The sequence below is a fragment of the Suillus subalutaceus genome, assembly GCF_016647625.1.
Source record: "Suillus subalutaceus strain FC151 chromosome Unknown DFJ58scaffold_70, whole genome shotgun sequence".
Classification (NCBI taxonomy): Eukaryota; Fungi; Basidiomycota; class Agaricomycetes; order Boletales; family Suillaceae; genus Suillus; species Suillus subalutaceus.
This window is the reverse complement of record NW_024540319.1, coordinates 168,542-189,467: the sequence shown is the minus strand read 5'-3', so window position 1 is coordinate 189,467 and position 20,926 is coordinate 168,542. Positions and strand designations below refer to the sequence as shown.

The 20,926-nt window shown below is 49.8% G+C and overlaps 4 protein-coding genes across 4 annotated transcripts; 2 read left to right on the top strand and 2 right to left on the bottom strand.

Moving 5' to 3' along the window:
* The first annotated feature begins 3,736 nt into the window (after nt 1–3,736).
* DFJ58DRAFT_442901 (CHAT domain-containing protein) lies at nt 3,737–7,059 on the top strand. The gene is made up of 2 exons (XM_041380433.1): nt 3,737–3,833; nt 3,888–7,059. Exon 2 carries the CDS (start codon nt 3,982–3,984, stop codon nt 6,850–6,852), a length of 2,871 nt encoding a protein of 956 aa, XP_041242739.1. The 5' UTR covers nt 3,737–3,833; nt 3,888–3,981; the 3' UTR covers nt 6,853–7,059.
* Nucleotides 7,060–9,469: 2,410 nt separating this feature from the next.
* Nucleotides 9,470–13,372, top strand: DFJ58DRAFT_442864 (CHAT domain-containing protein). Its single transcript, XM_041380432.1, has 5 exons — nt 9,470–9,702; nt 9,761–9,911; nt 9,967–10,106; nt 10,154–10,251; nt 10,306–13,372. Exons 1-5 carry the CDS (start codon nt 9,663–9,665, stop codon nt 13,255–13,257), a joined length of 3,381 nt encoding a protein of 1,126 aa, XP_041242738.1. The 5' UTR covers nt 9,470–9,662; the 3' UTR covers nt 13,258–13,372.
* Nucleotides 13,373–13,979: 607 nt separating this feature from the next.
* DFJ58DRAFT_746476 (uncharacterized protein) lies at nt 13,980–14,763 on the bottom strand. The gene is made up of 2 exons (XM_041387467.1): nt 14,597–14,763; nt 13,980–14,541 (listed from the first exon to the last, which is right to left on the bottom strand). Exons 1-2 carry the CDS (start codon nt 14,714–14,716, stop codon nt 14,053–14,055), a joined length of 609 nt encoding a protein of 202 aa, XP_041242737.1. The 5' UTR covers nt 14,717–14,763; the 3' UTR covers nt 13,980–14,052.
* A 711-nt stretch (nt 14,764–15,474) lies between these two features.
* Nucleotides 15,475–17,454, bottom strand: DFJ58DRAFT_442816 (uncharacterized protein). Its single transcript, XM_041380431.1, has 3 exons — nt 17,296–17,454; nt 16,265–17,217; nt 15,475–16,210 (listed from the first exon to the last, which is right to left on the bottom strand). Exons 1-3 carry the CDS (start codon nt 17,330–17,332, stop codon nt 15,617–15,619), a joined length of 1,584 nt encoding a protein of 527 aa, XP_041242736.1. The 5' UTR covers nt 17,333–17,454; the 3' UTR covers nt 15,475–15,616.
* Between the last annotated feature and the right edge of the window lie 3,472 nt (nt 17,455–20,926).

Here is a 20,926-nt window from a genome sequence, read left to right as displayed (position 1 = left end):
ATTTGGACTTTGTCATCCCTGCGTAGCACCCATCAATTGTAGGGTCACCCTCCTAGTCATACTGTTCGTGTTTTGCATACTCTATCGTGCTATCGTCTACTCTAGAGATTCTCACAAATTCATTCAATCCTCGAGTATATGCTCTTCCCGCATTATGCAGGGGGAACGTGGCAGGAAGGAGTACTATCAATCGAAAGCACAAGTGAGTTTAGCTCATAGCAAGACTGGCTTCAGCCCTTCTGGTCTCTACTCCCGATCCATAGTAAGGGAAGAACGACCACTACCAATTTTATCGCCCCAAAGTGCTCAGCATCGCGCAAAATAAGTATCTTACCTCAGAGATGAATTCCTTCTGCATAAGTGACCGAGCATAAACCCGCCAAAGGGAGTGAACCGACCTTTTTCAATATCGCAACTAGATCGCAACCAAGTTATCGACAAGATCCAAGGAGGCAAAGCTGTGAGATTCGGCGTCGTTTTTAAAGGGCGCCAATGCGCGACCATGATTCGGTGCATAACTGTCGCTTCAGGAGACTCTGTTTTTCCATGCAGGGTTTTGCGTCGGATGGGTGGGACTGAGGGCTATGTGTCATATGAACGTGGAAGAAGAGGAAGTGTAGACGTACTTCAAATACCCAACGAAGAGCATGAAACCGACTGAGCACCGTATAAGGGTTTACTTTTACGTATTCCTAGTACTGCCTGAGAATGTGGAGAGAGGACTTGTATTCTGCGTGCTGGATGGTTTTTATGATGAAGCGGTCATCGCGGACGAAGGAGAAGGAGCAGGTTGAGGTGAACTGAATGTGAGGGAGAGGAGATAGTCTGCAGGGTCGAGATAAAAACAGTCTTCACGGAGTCATAGAAGACCCATGGTGCGCATGCGTAGTCTTTGAAGTGTTTTTGCAGGGCCCATCTTCAGTTCAACACACAAAGGACTGATAAACACACCAAAGTTGCGGTCCTTTGCCTCGCTCGCAATCAATTTCTTCTCGAGTTCTTTGAGTTCTTTGGTTTGCTCACCCTTGGCGCCAGCACCGACCCAGGGCCACTGTCAAATAAACAGGAGCCAGACCTGCACCAGAGCGCACTCACGACTTTCTTCAACTTGACGTATTCCTCCTGCATGCGGAGAAGGTTCAACGTGCATGTGAGGTTGAAAGGAAGAGGTATAGAGTTGTCAAGTATGTGTTTCGCTGTGAGCTGGTTATAAAACGCGTGCGTCACGAAAAGATGAAAGGTGATGCGCTATAGAACCTGCGAGCAGCCAAGTTAGTATCCTGTCGTGCGTCATTCATACCCTGGCATCCTGTCTTGGCCATTTTGGATTTGGCTATTAGTTAGAAAACGCATCGGAGGGCGTCTGAGAAGAGGGTGTACACGAAGCTGCAGGGAGTGGGCAAGCAAGTAAGCGAGCGAGATATGTGAACAGTGCGAACATGAAGGAAATCTTTGAGTGCGTGAATGATTTGGCAAAGATGTAGCTTTCGGGCAGGAACCGGAATAGGTTTATGCGGACTCGCAATTACCAAGGCGGACACCATGTCCACACTCGCAGAGCACGTCAAAGACGGAGGAAAAACCATTGATTTCCTCCATCAATCCCTACCACCAGGCATGTTCGAAGATGCGGCACACCAAGTCGTGGACGTGCCACTGGAGCAGTATGAAAATAATGATCAAGGGCAGTGTGCTCGATTGTTGCAGGGACATTGTGATATGGTAGATGATTTAGTACAATGATACATATTAGAATAAGGTGGCAAGTGGGTTTTAGGAGGGCGTGCCTTGAATGTGTGTTTTGGGGCAGTTAGGGTCAAATGTTCATGGTTATAGGTGCTGCGGACGAGCTCCCGACAACAATGATCATGTGCTCAATGGTCTCTTTCTCTTCCCAATTCAAGATGGCGCTTGTAGCCCTCCTTCTGATTCCAATCGTCGAGCTGAAGCGCTCACGACAGGACGAAGAATTGCTGGAGATCTTCATAAGGTGAATAGATGCTTCAAAATATCGCGTGATTCATGTGTCGGATGAATCTGGGTGATTGTGAGTGGCTTTCGAGTCGACTTTGATAAACGGTCACATGGATATGGGTCTGTGGGGTGCGGACGGACGCGGGGATTTTTGCACTAGTTCGGACTTTAGATGATAGGTTTTGAATATCAGTAAACAGATAGCAAGATCGTATTAGCCCACCTTTGAGTTTGATAAATCGGCCCTCCAAGTTGTCAATGTCGAGACAAAGAGACGCCTAACAACAAGTGATACAGATATTGAGGTTGAGCTAAGTAGAAGGGACCGAAGAATGGTTGCGAACCGATCAGTTTGTCAATGCACTAGGCGACTGGACCAAATGAAGATGAGGAGTGGATCCATCGTACATGTAAGGGTATCGACGAAGATGAAGGAATCGATGGGGACGGTCCACCTTCCAAGTCAAGGATGTCGATGAGGCCTAGGCCTAGACGGAGATCAAATAGTATCAATTCACTTTTCAAATGCTCATACATTTACATTTCCAAGGTATATCAGCTGTGAAGACAATGGACAGGGTTATATATGGGAAGGTCCTGAAGACGGCGGGGAGTAAATTGAAATTCAAGAATATTTGAGTGGCTGTGCTTCTTTTTCCAGCTGGACGAACCAACAAATGGAATGGGCAACACTTCAATGTTTTAACGTTCAACGCGCCACGAATTGTCATGTTCTCGCAAACCGTTTCCTGGTGTTTTCACAACGTTCAATCCTCTTCCCCATGCCACGGCACGCTAAATTGGACAAGTCGTATATATAGAATCGTTCGTGCTTGCTATTTTTAGCGGTTTGCATCGTTTTCATTTACCTTACCTTCCCTTTGTCTGCTAAATGAGTGATACGACTCCGTGATAAAAGTCCAGGAGCAGCGACCATTACAAGACACTCTGAGACTCCCGTGTCCCCTTCGCTGCAGACCAATCATGTCATTCTCTACTTCTTTAGTGCAGGCTCTCCGCTAACACAACTATATATAGCCGACCATCTTTCTCAGCGCTCAGTGTATCATACCAGCGTCTATCCTACCAGCCAGCCCTTGGAAATACACGTGCAGCATGAACTGAACCCTTGATCAACCTCTCCTCTCCTTCTCAGCCGAACTCTATTCACAGTACTTCCCTATATCCCTACCTTCGTTTTCCCCCCTCATCCATTGCGCTCATCACTCAGCCCATCCTCGATCGTCGTCATTGCACTTCATCGCACCATCATGCCTAGTAGCTCAGAAAGTCAATATATTAGACTTGAAGGCAAGTCACTCTATATCACCTTCGTATCCGTTTCATGATCCTCACGCTCTATCTACAGTCATCAGTGGAAAGAATCTTCAAGTCCCTTCTGACCGCATACCTGCAGGCATTTACGTATCCATCAGTGTCGACTCCCGGAGACGCTGGAAATCGGCCATCAGTGTCTTATCATCTGATGAATCTGTAGCGTGGGGGGATACTGTGGTTCTGTAAAGTCCACGGAGACTCTGACGCAATGTGAAAACTGATCTTTGATCTATAGATCATCACATGCCTCACCTGCACTATCAGTGGAGATCAGGGCGTCCTGTGAGGCCGGTCGAATGCTAGGCAGTGGAGAGGTCATCGGGAAACTTCAATTGTCATGGGATGAGCTGCTGGGTCATGGAGACGAGCCATTCGGTGAGTAACTTACTTCTCATTCACGCGCATATACTAACATCTCATAGATCTATCCTTCCCACCTGTTCGTGATGTCTGCCCTTCCCTCACGCTGAAGGCCTGCCGTTGTACATGCTTGCGACGATCAGGACAGCGCACTGTCTGATGTGAGTTATGCTGGCTTCTGCTGTTAACTTTTGCTCACGGGACACCAACTGTAGTCCCTCGTAGACAGCGAGATCGCTCGAGACACAGACGCGGGTCACGCACGACTTGCCGAATACATGACAAGCGAGACGATCTCTCACCTGAACGATGCTGTGCAGCATTTTCAGTTGGTTCTTGATCAGTGTCCGGTCGGCCATCCTGATCGTGCAGCAGCTCTCACCAACCTCGCGTATGCCCACCTTGAAGGCTATACTCAAAACCATCTTCAAGACATTGATACCACTACTTCCCTCTTCCGCGAAAGCCTTTGCATTGCGTCCGCAGGGTCACCCAGATCACGCATCATCCCTCTATAATCTCATTCAAGCATTGAACTGGCGTTACAGCGAGGAGTCTACCGACGTCTACATTCACGAATCCGCGCAGCTGTGCTGCAAGCTACTGCCCCTCTGTCCAGAGGGCACCTACCTTCGTAGCGTGGGCGTAGACAGTACGGTCGGTTATGTGATCAACGCATGCAACAATCTTCCAATCGACGCATCCGATGAAGGCACCCACCTTCGACGAAACGTGCTCGAGCTTTGTCCTGTGGGCCATCAACTCCGTCCAAGAGCCCTCGCCACACTTGCACATGCGGTCCATGTACGCTTCGATCAACGCGGCAGCATTGATGATGTAGACGAGGACATACAACTCCTTCGTGAAGTGGTGTCTCTGTGCTCAGAGGGACATGCTGGCCGTGAGACATACTTAAACAACTTGGCCGTCTCACTCAACCTCCGCTTCAATCACCAAGGCAAACCTAATGACCTCGATGAGGCCATCTCTTTGCACGAAGAAGCGCTGCACCTGCGCCCTATTGGGCACGAATCTCGTGATTTCTCATTGGACGCCCTAGGGCTCGCCCTCGTCACCCGTTTCAACAAATGCGGCAACATTGACGACATCACCCGAGCTATCAGCCTCTATCGCGAGGCACTGATGTTGCGCCCACCTGGGCATCGATGTCGTGACATCATACTTCACAACCTTGCCTTCGCGCTCAACAGCAGATATGACGAATTGCATGTCAGTGAGGATCTTGAGGAGGCCATTCATTGGTATCGTGAATCCCTTCGGTTAAAGCGGCTTGACGATCCAGGGCGTGGTCTGACTCTTGCGAATTTGAGCTCGGCGCTCTGCTCTCGTTTCACACACACTCGGAAGAATGAAGATATCGAGGAAGCCATTACTCTCTGCCAAGAATCGTTGGGGGCTTCACCTTCACTGCACCCGGACAGATGGTTCAGCTACAGATGGCTGAAGGAAGCCTATTTAGCTCGTTACCGAGAGCTACATGACCCTGCTGATTTGTTGCTTGCAATGGGGAACTGCAGACTGGCGTCAAGGCACCCTACCCAGGGCTTTCCACTGCGGATTCTAGCAGCTTGGCACTGGGTTTCTGATGCTGAAGCTTCTTGTCATGAATCTGCGCTTGAGGCCTACTTGACATTTTTTGAGCTTGTGGATGCTCATTTGGCAACACGATCGTCGGCAACTTTACGGCGCGAGGCTGCCGCTTCCTTCCATGATGCCAGAACACTCCCCGTAGATGCAGCATCATGTGCCATCCGCTGTGACAATCAACGACACGCAGTAGAACTTGTGGAGCAGGGCCGTGGCCAGCAATGGTCGCTGGCCTCTCGACTCAAGACTCCAGTTGAAGATCTCGAGTCAGTAAATCCGAAACTGGCGCACAAATATTTGGAGCTAAGCAAGCGCGTTTCCAATGCCGCCCAAAGTTCCACAACCATCACCGACAGAGCTACTGTTGATCGGGCAGCAACCGAGTACAGGAAACTTACAGAGCAGTGGGAAGCTGCAGTGGCTAAAATCCGTAATCTTCGGGCGTTCTCGCGGTTCCTGCTTCCGCCATTGTATGCAGACTTGCAAGCGGCAGCACGCCATGGCCCGGTCATCATCCTCATTGCCAGTCAATACTCGTGCAGCGCCATCATCGTCCCGACGTCAGGAGACCCCCATCATGTTCCCTTACCGTCTGTCTCTCTCACAGAGCTGAATAATCTCAAAGATCGCTTCGCTAGGGCAATACGACACGCGTCCATTATGGGCCCAAAAGTACCGCGTAACGATCTAATAGTCCTCTTGCGGACAGTATGGGACGAGATCATGCTGCCCATCGTCAATGTCCTCCAGCATGACCTGAAATTACAATCTCGCTCTCGAATCTGGCTGTGTCCAACTGCAGCTTTTACGTCCATTCCTCTCCATGCAGCTCACCCCTTTCAAACAAAGGCAGATGGCTCTAAGGAGCCATGCCTGGAGGATCTCTACATCTGTTCTTACACGCCGACACTTTCGGCTCTGGTCAGATCTAGACAGATGATGAAGAGGCGTGTCGCTCCATCCTTCGTGACAATCGGACAAGGTCAACCGGGCGCAGGGAAAGGCAAGGTACTCTTGGCTGTCGACAGCGAGCTCGAGCTTGTCCATAAGCTCGTCCCTGCAACGGCCAAACGTACTACTGTTTCTGGGGACGCAGCGACACGAGCAGGTGCACTCCAAGCTTTGGAAGAGAACACCTGGGTGCACCTCGCTTGTCATGGCAAGCAGGACCCTACACAGCCTTACAATTCGCATTTCGTCATGAGAGATGAACATTTGACGCTGCTAGATATAATGGAGAGAGATACTCCGCACGCCGAGTTCGCATTCTTATCCGCTTGTCATACTGCTGTCGGGGATGAAGAGACACCCGACGAAGTCATTCATCTCGCAGCTGGCCTCCAGTTTTCGGGGTTCAAGAGCGTCATTGGCACGCTGTGGGAGGTCAACGATGCTGTCGCAAAACACGTCGTTGAAGCGTTCTACAAATATATGTTCATGGATTTGAAGGATGGTGCTGGTATTGTCATGGACTGTACGAGGGCGGCCTGGGCGCTCAACCGTGCTACACACGCCGTGAAGACGAAAGTTCCGCTCGAGCAGAGGATGGTTTTCATCCATATTGGTGTGTAATTCTCTTATGTCGTATCGCTTTCATCCGTCAGTGCACCTTTACCGTACCCTTGTATTTTTTTTTCCATTGCGGTGTAGCATTTTCCGATTGTAGGATCACCCTTCGGGTCATGTTCTTCCTGTTTCGCATCCCCTATCGTGTTATCGCCTACTCTAGAGTCTTTCGCAGATTTATTCAATGCTCGATTATATGTTCTTGGTGCATTATGCGCGATGTGCCAGGAAGGAGTGCTGTCGACCGAAAGCACCAGTGAGTTTGACTCATCGCAAGAGTGACCTCGATACTTCTCCTTTCTACTACCATTGTAAGGGAAAAACGACCATCTAATATCCCTCGGCCAGTTTAACGCTCCGGCCTGTGCTCAACTTCTCAAAGATAAAATTGCCGTCTAGTAAGTCCCTCATTGCACTGAGTACTGCCAAGGCAACAGAGCGCAACATAACACTGATATCCTTCTGTCTGTCCCCTTCGACATGCTCTACCGAGGGCTAGGATGTTCGAATGTCGAATATGCATCAACAGGTGTATGCACCAAGATTTTGGCCAGCGGGATGAATCATGCTCGTAAGCAGAATTCCATATGTACAGGCAAGACCCCAGTATAAGCCAAGGTGTTTTTTTACAGATAGTGTTTGAGCTGCTTCATAGTCGCATGTACACCCATCGTAATCGTCAAAGAGGCATCGATCTAGCCGTTGAAACGGAATGTCGGACCTACGACGGAGACAAGCTCTGCACACCGGCTCTAACCGTGAATAGCGAGATAGCCCAAGACACCAGCAAGCGTAGTCCCATGGAATATTGTGGTGCTGCGGCTGGCATCACAGTGAGCCAGTGTCCCTCGTTCTAAATGACATAGTGGCATAGGAATCCGATGCAATATTGTCATACAAGTAGTGATACTCTGAATGAATCTTGCAGGGCACGAGATATAGGTATAGATAGCTTTTGTTGAGTTTATTTTAGCACTTCTCGCGGATGTTAAACGTCGAATGCACGTACCTATGAGGCAAAGGCAGATACAAAACATGTCCTCCCACGTCCGAGCGCTCCTTGACGAACTCCTCTAGACCGTCTTCCAGATACGAGTCTCATTCATGCGCCGCTCTTCTCCCTGATATATTTTTAGTGCCATTCCATCTTTCTCGATATTCAAACACCAAGCAAAAATAGTGCGTCGCTAATCAAGGCATATTGTTGTTGGCATGCCATGGAGTTCATGATCAACTCCGTTCGGGCTGTGGTTAGAGTGGGATGAGAAGTCTACCTCGACGATGACAATGGTGTGACACTCACTTCCGAGTCAAGAAGGGCTGGTTCCAGCTGTGATTGTCAAGTTGGAGCGCATACAACAAGACCAAGAATCATGCGTATGGAAGATCTCGAATAAAGGACACGGGAACGCAAATTACAAAAATCACCACAAGCGCCACGGATCGACGATGAGCTGAGAGGGGGGCCGGGGGGTGCTGAGGTACTTCAATATGGTGGACTGGAGGTAAATATCATCGAAAGGGAGGCCGCCTTGAAAAGCTCACAGAGGAGAGATGAATGAGGATGCAGGCCACCTTCGAGGATGAGGATAGATATCTCGGCATCGATGCCCTGTTGAGATGTTCCGGGCAAGATGGTAGACTCGTGACCAGCCCCTCTATGAGGCAAACCGTCGATAGAGGGCCTCATAGAGGGGCTGGTCACGAGTCTAGCAAGATGGATGGATGCAAGGTTTGACCAAGGTCGTGAGGGAGGATGGAGAGGATCACATGATCGAGGATTTGGCGGGTATCTGGGCCAGAGGATAGAGGACATTCTGTTAAAATAAATGGCATAAAAGATAATGAGCTCATGGAGATTTATGATTAAAATTAGACGTACTGGAAGACTATAGTAGGCTAGAGCACGTACTTGCATGGGCGCCTTGATATATATATGATGGACAACAGGCCTGAAAGAGCAATTGCCATGATGAAGGAAATATTGTAGGGTGTATCGCAGCAAGCCTTTGCCGCGCTTCTGACGTCCTCGCGGAAAGTTCCGTCAGTCCAACAGTCTAAGAAAGTCGGTGGCACTGGCAATACTTTTGCTTGTTTACCAAAGATTTGATTGTCACCTTTGCTCATTCTGTTTCAAGTCGCAGTTGGCACACTTTTCGTCACTAGCTATAGTTATATTGTCCGCTGCTGCATTCAGCTATCTCATATGGCACCTGGAATCTGGATCCGACTTGTCCGAGTCATGCTCTTGCAAACCGTTCTCTGGTGTTTCCACAACGCTCAATCCTCCTCCCCATGCCATTATCAGCTCAATCGGACACTGAGTCATACGGAATCGTCCAGCTTTTCTGTCCTTCATCGTTTCCATTTGCCATTACCTTGGGCAATACACTCAATTCACAATGTTGCCTTTGTGCTGAATGAGTGATACGACTTCGTGATAAAAATGCAGGAGCAGCAACCATTACCAGACGCTCTGAGACTCCCGTGTCTCCTTCGACCTTGCCGGGCTGCTGACGCTGCAGACTAATAATGACATTCTCTACTTCTTTAGCGTAGGTTCTCCCGCTAAGACTATAGCCGGCCATCTTTCTCAGCGCTCAGTGCATCATACCAGCGTCTATCGTGCCAAACAGCCCTCGACAACATGGAAGTACACGTGCAGCATGACCTGAACCCTGAACCTCTCCACTTCTCCCTCTCCACAGAAATCCATCCACAGTTCCCATATCCCAATCCCTGTCTTCCCCTCCCACTCATTCCGCCCACAGCTCAGCCCATCCTCGATCCTCGTCATTTTGCTTCATCGCACCATCATGCCTAGTAGCTCAGAAAGCCGATATATCAGACTTGAAGGTAAGTCACTCCATATCATCTTCATGTCCATTTCATGATCCTCACGCTCTATCTACAGTCATCAGTGGAAAGAATCTTCAAGTCCCTTCTGGGCGCATTCCCGCTGGCATCTACGTATCCATCAATGGCGACTCCCAGAAACGTTGGAAATCGGCCATCAATGTCCTATCATCTGATCGATCTGTAGCGTGGGGGGATACTGTGACTCTGTAAAGTCCATGGAGACTCTCTGACGCGACACGATAGCTGATCTTCGGTTTGTAGATCATCACATGCCTCACCTGCACTATCAATGGAGATCAGGGCGTCCTATGAGGCCGGTCGAATGCTAGGCAATGGAGAGGTCATCGGGAAACTTCAAATGTCGTGGGATGAGCTGCTCGATCATGTAGATGAGCCATTCGGTGAGTAACTTACTTATCATCTATGCACTTATACTGACATCTCATAGATCTATCCTTCCCACCTGTTCGTGATGTCCACCCTTCCCTCACGCTGAAGGCCGCCGTTGTACACGCTTGCGACGATGAGGACAGCGCACTGTCTGATGTGAGTGACGCTGGCTTCCGCTGTCAACCTTTGCTGACGGAACACCAACTGTAGTCCCTCATATACAGTGAGATCACTCGAGAAACAGATGCGGGCCACGCACGACTTGCCGAATACGTGACAAGCGAGACGGTCTCTCACCTGAACGATGCTGTGCAGCATTTTCAGTTGGTTCTTGAACAGTGTCCAGTCGGCCATCCTGATCATGCAGCAGCTCTCACCAACCTCGCGTATGCCCGCCTTCGAGGCTATATTCAAAACCATCTTCAAGACATCGATACCGCCACTTCCCTCTTCCGTGAAACCCTTGCATTGCGTCCGCAGGGTCACCCCGATCACGCATCATGCCTCTATAATCTCATTACAGCATTGAACTGGCGCTACAGCAAGGAGTCTACCGCCGCCTACATTCACGAATCTGCGCAGCTGTGCTGCAAGCTACTGCCCCTCTGTCCAGAGGGCACCTGCCTTCGTAGCATTGGCGGAGACAGTGCGGTCAGTTATGTGATCAGCAGTCTTCCAATCGACGCATACGATGGAGGAATCCACCTTCGACGAAACATGGTCGGGCTCTGTCCTGTGGGCCAACAACACCGTCCCAAAGTACTTCATAACCTTGCATGGGCTCTCTCTATACGCTTTACACAATGCGGCAACATTGATGATATAGATGAGAGCATTCACCTTCGTCGTGAAGCCGTTTCTCTGTGCCCTGAGGGACATTCTGACCGCAGTGGCTACCTGAACAGCTTGGCCCTCTCACTCGTGTCCCGTTTTAACCACCAAGGCAAACCTAATGACCTCGACGAGGCCATTTATTTGTATGAAGAAGCGCTGCGTCTGCGCTCTGTTGGGCACGAATATCGTGATCACTCATTGGACAGCCTAGGAGGCGCCCTTATCGCCCGTTTCAACAAACATGGTGACATTGATGACATCACCCGAGCCATCAGCCTCTATCGCGAGGCACTGACATTGCACCCGCCTGGGCATCCAGGTCGTGACACCACGCTTAACAACCTCGCCCTCGCGCTCATAACCAGACATGACAAATTGGATGTCAGCGAGGATCTTAACGAGGCCATTGATCGGTATCGCGAATCTCTTCGGTTAAGACCGCTTGACCATCCAGATCGTCATATAAATCTTTACAGTTTGGGCTCGGCGCTCTGCTCTCGTTTCATGCACACTCGGGAGAATGAAGATGTTGAGGAGGCCATTGATCTTTGTCAAGAATCATTGGAGGCTTTGCCTTCACTGCACCCGGACAGACACTACTCCTATTTCAGGCTACGGGCAGCCTATATGTCTCGTTACCAGACACAGCACGACCCCGCTGATTTATCACTTGCAGTGGAGAACTTCAGACTGGCATCGCAGCACCCCACTCAAGGATTCCCAGAACGCATCTTGGAGGCTATTGACTGGGCTCGCCAAACAGAAGTCTATCAACATGAATCTGCCCTCGAAGCATACCAGATGTGCTTTGAGCTTTTCAACAGCCACGTGATGACGCGATCGTCGATTACCTCACGGCGAGAGGCTGCAACCGCTTTTTATGGTGCACAATCACTTCCTGTAGATGCAGCCTCATGTGCGATACGTAGTGGCAATCTACGACAGGCGATTGAACTTGTGGAGCAGGGCCGTGGCCAGCAGTGGTCGCTGGCTTCTCGGCTCAGGACTCCGCTGGAAGATCTGGAGTCTGCAAGTCCGCAACTGGCTCAACAGCTCTCGGAGCTCAGCAAGCGCCTATCTCATGCTCAGGGTTCTGCAGGCAGCGCTGACCCAGCTGCAGCTGATCGGGCAGCAACAAAATATAGGAGACTTACAAGGCAATGGGAAGCTGTGGTAGCTGAGATACGTGATCTCCAAGCGTTCTCGCGGTTCCTGCTCCCACCCTCGTACGAAGATTTGCAAGCGGCAGCACGACATGGCCCGGTCATCATCCTCATTGCCAGTCAATATTCATGCAGCGCCATCATCGTCCCGACGTCAGGAGACCCCCATCATGTTTCCTTGCCGTCTGTCTCTCTCACAGAACTGAATAATCTCAAAGATCGCTTCGCCAGGGCAATACGACACGCGTCTATCATGGGCCCAAAAGTACCGCGTAACGATCTAATAGTCCTCTTGCGGACAGTATGGGACGCGATTATGCTACCCATCGTCAACGTACTCGAGAACGTCCTCAAACTAAAGCACCGCTCTCGAATTTGGTTGTGTCCAACTGCAGCTTTCACGTCTATTCCTCTCCATGCAGCTCACCCCTTTCAGACAAAGGCAGATGGCTCCAAGGAGCCATGCCTGGAGGATCTCTACATCTGTTCTTACACACCGACACTTTCGGCTCTGGTCAGATCTAGACAGATGATGAAGAGGCGTGTCACTCCATCCTTCGCGACAATCGGACAAGGTCAACCGGGTGCAGGGAAGGGCAAGGCCCTCTTGGCTGTGGACAGCGAGCTCGAGCTTGTCCAGAAGTTCGTTCCTGCAACTGCCACCCGTATCACTGTTTCTGGCGATGAAGCAACACAAGCAGGTGCACTCCAAGCTTTGGAAGAGAACACATGGGTGCACCTCGCTTGTCACGGCAAGCAAGACCCTACGCAGCCTTACAATTCTCATTTCGTCATGAGAGATGAACATTTGACGCTGCTCGATGTAATGGACAAAGATATTCCGCACGCCGAGTTCGCGTTCTTATCAGCGTGTCATACCGCCGTCGGGGATGAGGAAACTCCTGATGAAGTCATTCATCTTGCAGCTGGTCTCCAATTTTCGGGGTTCAAGAGCGTCATTGGCACGCTGTGGGAGGTCAACGATGCTGTCGCAAAACACGTCGTTGAAGCGTTCTACAAATATATGTTCATGGATTTGAAGGATGGTGCCGGTATTGTCATGGACTGTACGAGGGCGGCCTGGGCCCTCAACCGTGCTACACACGCCGTGAAGACGAAAGTGCCGCTCGAGCAGAGGATGGTTTTCATTCATATTGGTGTGTAGTTCTACGTCGTATTGCTGTCGTCTGGTATATATTCACAAGTTGTTGATCTGCGATCCTCTTTCATCCTGATGTTTGTAAAAATGACCCTGGTATTCTTGCACTCCAGCTATCTCGGTTTCGTATGCTACTCTTATGTTTTTGTTGACTAGAATGTTGATCAGATTTCTTGTGTACTCGACTCGTTTGCAGCCTTGTCTTCTGCCTGAGTATTTAGATAGTACGAGCCCAGTCAACCCGACTCTCGCCTTCCATTTATAACATCTTTCAAGCTTCCAGCTTCAAGCATGGAACCTCGACTAGTAACCATCGCCAATGTAATCAACATCAAGTTAGAAGCAGGGCTTATCCTGCTCATCCGTGCAAACATGCACACCCATCGAAGTCGGTAGTTTTGTCAATCCCGGATGGCTGCTTCAAAGCAGCCGCATCTGTGCACTACTTAGCATCCGCTTCGACATCAGTGCTATTTTGCCAATGAGGCGAGGGTTCTGATACTCAGACATTCCCGTCGGTCGTCCGTTTGATCTAACATACTTTGAAACATTCGAGCTTTTCGACTTGGCGCTCGCGCGCCAGCTGAGCGAAAACCTCCAGTTCAAATAAATTGATTTGGGGCTGCCTACCTTCGGGTACCTCGATACACCAGCAGATACTTATGGCTCTCTCGACCGTCCATCGAAAAGCCGATTATCCAGTTGCCGCCGACCATCGAACCCGCCAGAAAGTCGCAAAAGAAAGATACATATTCACAGCTACACTGAAAAATTCAAGAAACATTAACACTGCATCTGTGACTAAAGCGTAAGGCTATAATCGTATTCGGTCTGCGCACTTTGTGCAATCCAAAGCACAACTGAAGACAGCATCAAGCCACGTTCTGCGATACGTTGGCATAGCCGTAGTATGTGAACTGTTCGGGGTAGTCCATCATGACGTATTTCAGCACGAGAAGAGACTAGATGGAACATTGAATATTTGGCGGCGTTCGAAAAAACATCGAGGCTCACCACGCTCCCCGCCAGTCCGCCAGCCATGAAAGCAAATCCGATAAACAGGAAAAGGCGTGCCCTCCACACAGCCGTAGAGTCTCCATAATCATCTCCTCTAATCCTATCCTTGTCGATCAAATTGATGATGAGCATGCCAAGGAGCGAGCAGATGCCCGGCACCCAATCAACGAACTGTACATGCACAGGAGGCGGGATTTGGGGGTCTCCATAAGGCGCGTGAGCGTGTGCAGACAAGATGGCGGCATCAAGGAAAGTCCAGTTTGCAAGTGCGAACTGCGGAAGGGCATGCAGTTAGCATCAGTGCGGTCGGTAGAAGAAGCGCACAGACCAAAGCGCCTGCGAGGTAAATGCCAATAGTCCGGCGATGCTTTCCGAAGTTCAAGTTGAGATCTGGAAATGGGTTTAAACACACCCTACGAGGGTCATAGTCTGAGCGAGGGAGCGACATGGGTGGTGGAGACAAGCTTGCAGTTGCAAGCTCTTTTGCTGTGCTGGTCACAGGCGGTCATCGGATCCGTGAGAAATCACTTGTTAATCAGCGAACAGTGCACATATGTTACATATTCGATTCTCATTTGTTCTGGTTATGGCGTAGCAGCGCCAGATCCTATAGCTAGCTAGACGCACCTCAAAGCATCAACCCATTATTATAGTGGACTCAGTGAATATTTGGAGCCTACCAGCCTAGGCTTCCAAGTCTTAACGTTTGGTATTTTACCAACCCTTTGTACCGGTTCAATATTTTAGGGTTAGGGTCGGAACGTTTCTGAGGAAACCGTCTCCGTGGACACCTCATGTCATGCAGTACCCTTACCTCGCCGCAAACGCCCCAGAGTGAAACGTTCATGGGAATCACACTTCTGCTCTTTCTTCCTACCACAACAACGCACTTCCTGAGTCAATTTAGCCCTCACATTCAAAAACCTTTCGTTCAGTGTACAGCACACGTTGTCGGAGGCGGGGTCTCCAAAGACTATATTCTGCTGCGCAACTCGGTAGGTACAACCGTAAAAATCTTTAAAGTTACAACAACAGGGTATCTTCGTGATGTGCGGGCGGTATGAATGGGGTGGGGGATACGTAAAATCGTCAAGAGTGGACATAAGTGAGGGATGGTGGTAGCGCACGAAGGGTATGGTGCGTGGAATGATGTGAGTATGCACATAAAAACGCATGTATAATTACAGCTAATTCAACAACGTTGTATCCACAGAAACCAAGATCAAATACGGAAGAAAAGGTGAGAGCGTGCGGACGTGGATGCGGATGTGATGGAGAGGTTATTTTACAGGTGTCCAATGAAAAGAAAGTCCAAGGCCGATGACGCCAGCATACATCGGTTAAGAGATCAGAATCCGGCAGATGCCACAAGCATGTTGTCGAAGTTGAACAACTGCTCAAACGTATCATGCCCTTGCGCCTCGAGTGGATATTGGTTTACCTCCATCGACGATGCGTCAAAGGAGCAAGACGCGTAGTCAATGTTGAATGCCGACGGGTGCTGGCTCATGGACACCAACTCCCCCCCGCATCCTGGCATACCGAGTTGAATTGGAGGGATAGCACTCAGGTCAAACTCGTCTCCGGCAAGAAGGTCGCCGTGGCTTTCCCACGCGCCCTGTCCTTCCCAAGAATACGACTCGGGGTATCCGAAGTGCACGTTATCCAGAGGCGATCCAGACATGGGTGAATCTATTTCTGCTTCATTCATGCAGGACGCACTGTCTAAATCACGCGACGCCTCGTGGAACGAGAATGCGGAAGGCATGCAATTTACGGGCGTATAAGGGCCGGTATGCGGGCCGGATGAAGCGGCTGACATTATCGACGACGCTGGGGAAACCATTTGTTGACTAGCGTGCAGCATGGACATGTCGGTGGAAATCGACAGAGGATGAGGCGCAGATGGGTTCTCGAACATCCCATGGTAGAATCCATTGGCCTTGGGCATTATCGTCAGCCTGAACTCGAGCTCGGACGTTAATCGGGTACTCACATCAAGGCCTGATACATAGGCGTTAGGGTGCGAAAACTGCTGTTGGGGCAAGAAATCGAACTGTGACGCTGATGAGTTCATTCCATGGTCTGGATGCGACGCGCGGCGGCTGATCATTGGCAACAGCGACGGCGATGTCGGACACGAAGGCATGTAAACCGTCGGAACTTGGATTGTTTGCCGAGTAGGTGGGGGAGTGGGAGCGGACGCAGAACGGCCATGCTTCATCACCGTCGGAGGCGACAATGGAAGCACAAACGAGATGCTGCTCTCACAATCTGTCTCGTGCTCAAACTCGCCTCGCTTACTCTTCTTCCCCTTCTTGTCCTTCGATCGCTGGGGGCGATATACGTAATTCGGGTACATCTGCTCGTGCTCCTTTTTCTTTTCCTTCGCCTGCTCTTCCCAATACAGCCGCTCCTCTGCAGAAAGCGCTTTCCACTGCTGACTGATTGTTTTTGACAGATCCGCCTGTCGCTGCTTCTTCGTTGGCGCGTCAGCGTATGCTGCTGATACTGCCTCCTCTTGAGCTTGTTGTCGCTCCTCACAGCACTTCCTGCGGAAGAGAATGAAAGCATTTTCAGGGCGCTTGATGTAATCTTCATCACCCTTTCTTGGTCTACGCTCGATGTCGCTGCATATCGACGACTTGCGGCGTTTGTGCGATGATGGGGATGCAGGGCCAGAAGATAAGGTAGTGAATGACGATGTCGAGGAGAAGACCGAAGTCGATCCTGATGATGACGAGGGAGATACAGGGGAAAGAGTGCGAACGAGAGTGGAGTGTGAAGGGGTGAGCGTGAGCTTCCGGAGATCTGGCTCAAATGGCGAATTAACAGGCGACGAGTAAGGACAGGTTTCGTTTTGATCAATAGGGAAAGTGAAGGCGCGCGGCGTCGGAGAAATAATAGCCAAGGTTGGCGGTTGGAGGGCGTCTGTAATCACCTCAAGTGCTGTTGAGGAAATAGAGGTGAGCGATTAGCGTCGAATATGGGGGAGCAATGAGCTAATTGTTGAATAAAGGGGCTTACATTGAGAAGGGGTATCGTGTGTGCGGAGCGCAGGCATGATTGTTGTGTCTCGAGGACCGCGAACAATGGCTGCTAAGGTGAGTGAACGGTTCTGAAAGGGGGGAAATAATGGGAAGGAAGAAGGGGGGATGGCTGATGATGCGGTAGAATAATAGGTTTCGCTAGGCGTGGCACGCGGTTACTGAACTGCTTTTCTTTGTCTCACAAAGCGCGCTATCGAGCAAACAATTGGGCGAGTGGGGCACACAAAGCGAAAACAATACGGACCGCCCGTTATATACCATGATCAAATCGAACGTCGAAAAGTTCCGTATGAACTTAATTCCTGGAGAGTACGCTTTGACTGTATTGGGATACTTCATTTCACGGTGGTCCGAATTTGGGGGAAACAATGAGAGGGAAGCAACTCTCCGCTTATGCAATCTATACTCAGGTTGAGACAGAATCACATCCATTTCGTAGCCAAACACCGCATAAACACATTTCTTATTGTCTTTTCGCCGAATTTGCTGGCTTCCTCGGCCGGCGATATTCCCCAAAATATGCACCAGACTATCTAATCACAGATTATTGACCCCGTTTTTCCCTCCCCTTATCTGAAAAATTCAGTACTGACTCGGTTGTATACCCACGCAGAATTCAGGTCTTCCATTTATCCCGCGGCATCATGTGTCACCCTCCGCCGACGGTTCCGTTCCTTTGGTTCCAGTCTCGTCCCATTCACGGACCTTGGCTCAAGCTGAATGACCATACAGTAATGCACACGGTCGCCTGCTCTACCCGCCTAATATCTGATCGCGAGTATGATGCCGACCCTTTACGTTTTCACATGCTGAAAGAGCTATTCTCGGATTGTCTTCCTCGACGTTAAAGATTCCATTCCAGGTATGCAAGACCCGTAAACTTGTATATGCCACGCTCGATTAGGCAACTATGAAGATTGACTCGACTTCATATTTCGAGGGAAAGGAAGGTGTAGCTGGATTCTACGGAGACCTGCGTGGTGGCTATACATTCGTCGTCCTACTACCACTCCTCTTCTCGGTTGTAAGGGATTAGCATCGAACGCAGTGGCGCTGGAGTCATACTAGCGAAAGTTATTTTCCGTGCGATCCATATTGCTTATTTCCGCCATCTACCCGCCAATCGAATATACCGCGCGCGTCCTTGCCCCGCTTAGTACCTGCGGGTCATGCAATTACACAGCAAGGACTTTAAACTCCAACGCATCAACTTGAGACGTCATCAGACCAAGCGCTGAATAGTAAGGATCCTCCTGTCATTTACCCCACATTGATGTACGTAGTATCTCAGTACTCGCTTTAGTCCAAGCCCCGTGCGGTCGTACGCTGCCAGTGCAACAAAACGTTAGACGGAACATCATTATATCATTTAGGACAGCCTCCAGAAAGGGAATACATGTACCCTTCACCCTGCCCTCTATCGTAACACGTGTAGTCCGCTACACCAACAACTCGGTAGAATGTGTTGAACATTCTGGGAATATTTTCAACCTGCAGGTCGCTCGGTGGATGTGCGAGGGAACCCCTCCCGCCCAACCCAGACCAATTCCGCTTTTCGCCCGTTAGGGCCGACCACGTGTGTGCGCTGATGGTTCTTTGTCCACTTCACCGCGGATATAAATATTATACTCATCCGTCAGTGAGCCTTCAGTCAAACCTCAACACTCGGTGGGATAAATCATGCCACAGTGAGAATCTGTTATTCTGTCAAGTTGCAGTTTGGACCTGAATCTTCATGTACCACGCGCACCAGGAGAGCTCGGAGCATCCCACTTTCCCCACAGTCTAAAGTGCGTCATGATGCTCCATCGGCTTAGAATGCCGTACGTACTGTTCCTAGGGTTACACCGCCCATTTGCTGTACTTTGACTCGGAGACTTGAAGCTTGAAACACGGATCACGACTTGAGAACGTACATGTTGACGTTATGTCTTTTCGGAGCATATCCACTCTCCTCGTCCTTGTAACCTGTCAGGCCTCGGACTTGGAGGGTCGCTGAAACACCGTCGGCAAAAGTGCGGCTCATCCCATTACCGGCCATATGTGCCAATGTTTCGGGAGATCGGTTAGGGCGGTCCGAGAATATCTTTCAAGTTAATCATGATATCATGAAACTTGAATTTATGCTCCCGCCTTTGAGTGTCGGGACGAAATCCGGAGAAATGCGAATATTAGCGATGATGTTGCTTTGACGTGACACGGTGGGGATGACGCGGATCGCGGAACCAAATGTCTTATGCAGCGGAGTCCGACGAGACAGGTCATCTAAAGTCTCTGAATCATAACTCAATTTGATCTTCCTATAGACAATGAGCGAAGCGTATAACGCGCCGTGAGGCTGAGGATGAATATTCACGCCTCCGATAAGGGATGATAGACTCTTCATACAATGTGCTAATTAAGATATGATTTATCTATAATATTCGGGGATGGGTCAAGATGGCACAAGGACAAAGCAGTCAAATCAAGCGATCTGAATCACGGTGGTATTGCGTCAAGGACGAAGCGAATATGGCCTCCGCCGAAGTGGCCTGGGGCCCTCGCCTAATATCGATAGGATTCAGACTACAAAGGCTCGTGGCGTATCTAATCTAATTACCTATTAATCCACGACACAGCAGCGAAGGCCCGCGTTGTGCTTGTAGCCGACGTAGATATCAACACGAGGCAGCCATGCGGCAGCAAGCCATACTAATAGTACATGTGTCCAAAATTCATTTACTGTTCTTCAGTTGAACACAGGCACCTTCGCTCATTGCCAGCTCTCTATGGAGGCCAATCAAAGCGGACAATGACGAAGACGCACACGATTGATCGATCTGACGACTGGTGCCAACAAAGCAAGCTAATCGCATGTGTAGATCATGTATGTACGCGGATATAAGGGGACTTGCGCGTGCCTTCGACTGCCTCGTGCCCGGTGACGGGCATACCGGGGCAATTTACGTGCAATGGAGTCTGCCCGGCTGATCGTGGCAACCCCTGGTTTGCGGTGGGGGTACCTGAGAAGGCCGGGACAAATTTTTGTGCAGTAGGACGTCGAGTAAAATGCCCATACATTGTGTGAACAATTAGCATGTGGCCGTGAACAATACTTCAATGAGTCAATGAGTCATTTCAAGACATGTAATCATGCTGACACCACGAGCATTCCAGAATCTGAGTTTACTACAAGTCCTCAATCAATCCTGAATTACTATTTTTGCCACGAGAACCCCAAGACTCACGAGTCATATCCAGCGAACAATGATACACTGTCTGTTCATCACACCTACGCCAGATATATTCCGAGTCAAGTCAAAGAGAAGCGCAAGACAATGAGCGACTCCACGCTGGAATTTGGAAATAGGAGCATGCGGGTTTTGGAAGGTCCATGACTCGGAATCTGCGGTGATAGCGAGGAGAGATGGTAGTGGCTGGTGATGGCAACCTCGAATCTTGAGTGTAGTGTTCTATGAATGCCGTCTGAGGAGTCAGATAGGATATTAATGAGGATTACCGCCTTCTTTTTCGGGGGTGCGGATTGTGACTCGATAGCGAAGAAGGGTCTTCCTTTCTTCCCATTTCGCTATTCCACGGAGTTGAGTGGTTGATTGCCAAAGCAAGCA

What these genes read in the sequence shown, in the direction of transcription:
- DFJ58DRAFT_442864 (XM_041380432.1), top strand. Translation starts at nt 9,663, where the DNA reads ATGCCTAGTAGCTCAGAAAGCCGATATATCAGACTTGAAG. An exon ending in TGGGGGGATACTGTGACTCT is followed by an intron (nt 9,912 to 9,966) that starts GTAAAGTCCATG and finishes TTCGGTTTGTAG; the next exon opens with ATCATCACATGCCTCACCTG. An exon ending in TCATGTAGATGAGCCATTCG is followed by an intron (nt 10,107 to 10,153) that starts GTGAGTAACTTA and finishes GACATCTCATAG; the next exon opens with ATCTATCCTTCCCACCTGTT.
- DFJ58DRAFT_442901 (XM_041380433.1), top strand. Translation starts at nt 3,982, where the DNA reads ATGCTGTGCAGCATTTTCAGTTGGTTCTTGATCAGTGTCCGGTCGGCC.
- DFJ58DRAFT_442816 (XM_041380431.1), bottom strand. Translation starts at nt 17,332, where the DNA reads ATGCCTGCGCTCCGCACACACGATACCCCTTCTCAAT. An exon ending in ACACGATACCCCTTCTCAAT is followed by an intron (nt 17,218 to 17,295) that starts GTAAGCCCCTTT and finishes TTTCCTCAACAG; the next exon opens with CACTTGAGGTGATTACAGAC. An exon ending in CCTATGTATCAGGCCTTGAT is followed by an intron (nt 16,211 to 16,264) that starts GTGAGTACCCGA and finishes ATAATGCCCAAG; the next exon opens with GCCAATGGATTCTACCATGG.
- DFJ58DRAFT_746476 (XM_041387467.1), bottom strand. Translation starts at nt 14,716, where the DNA reads ATGTCGCTCCCTCGCTCAGACTATGACCCTCGTAGGGTGTGTTTAAAC. An exon ending in TTTACCTCGCAGGCGCTTTG is followed by an intron (nt 14,542 to 14,596) that starts GTCTGTGCGCTT and finishes GCCCTTCCGCAG; the next exon opens with TTCGCACTTGCAAACTGGAC.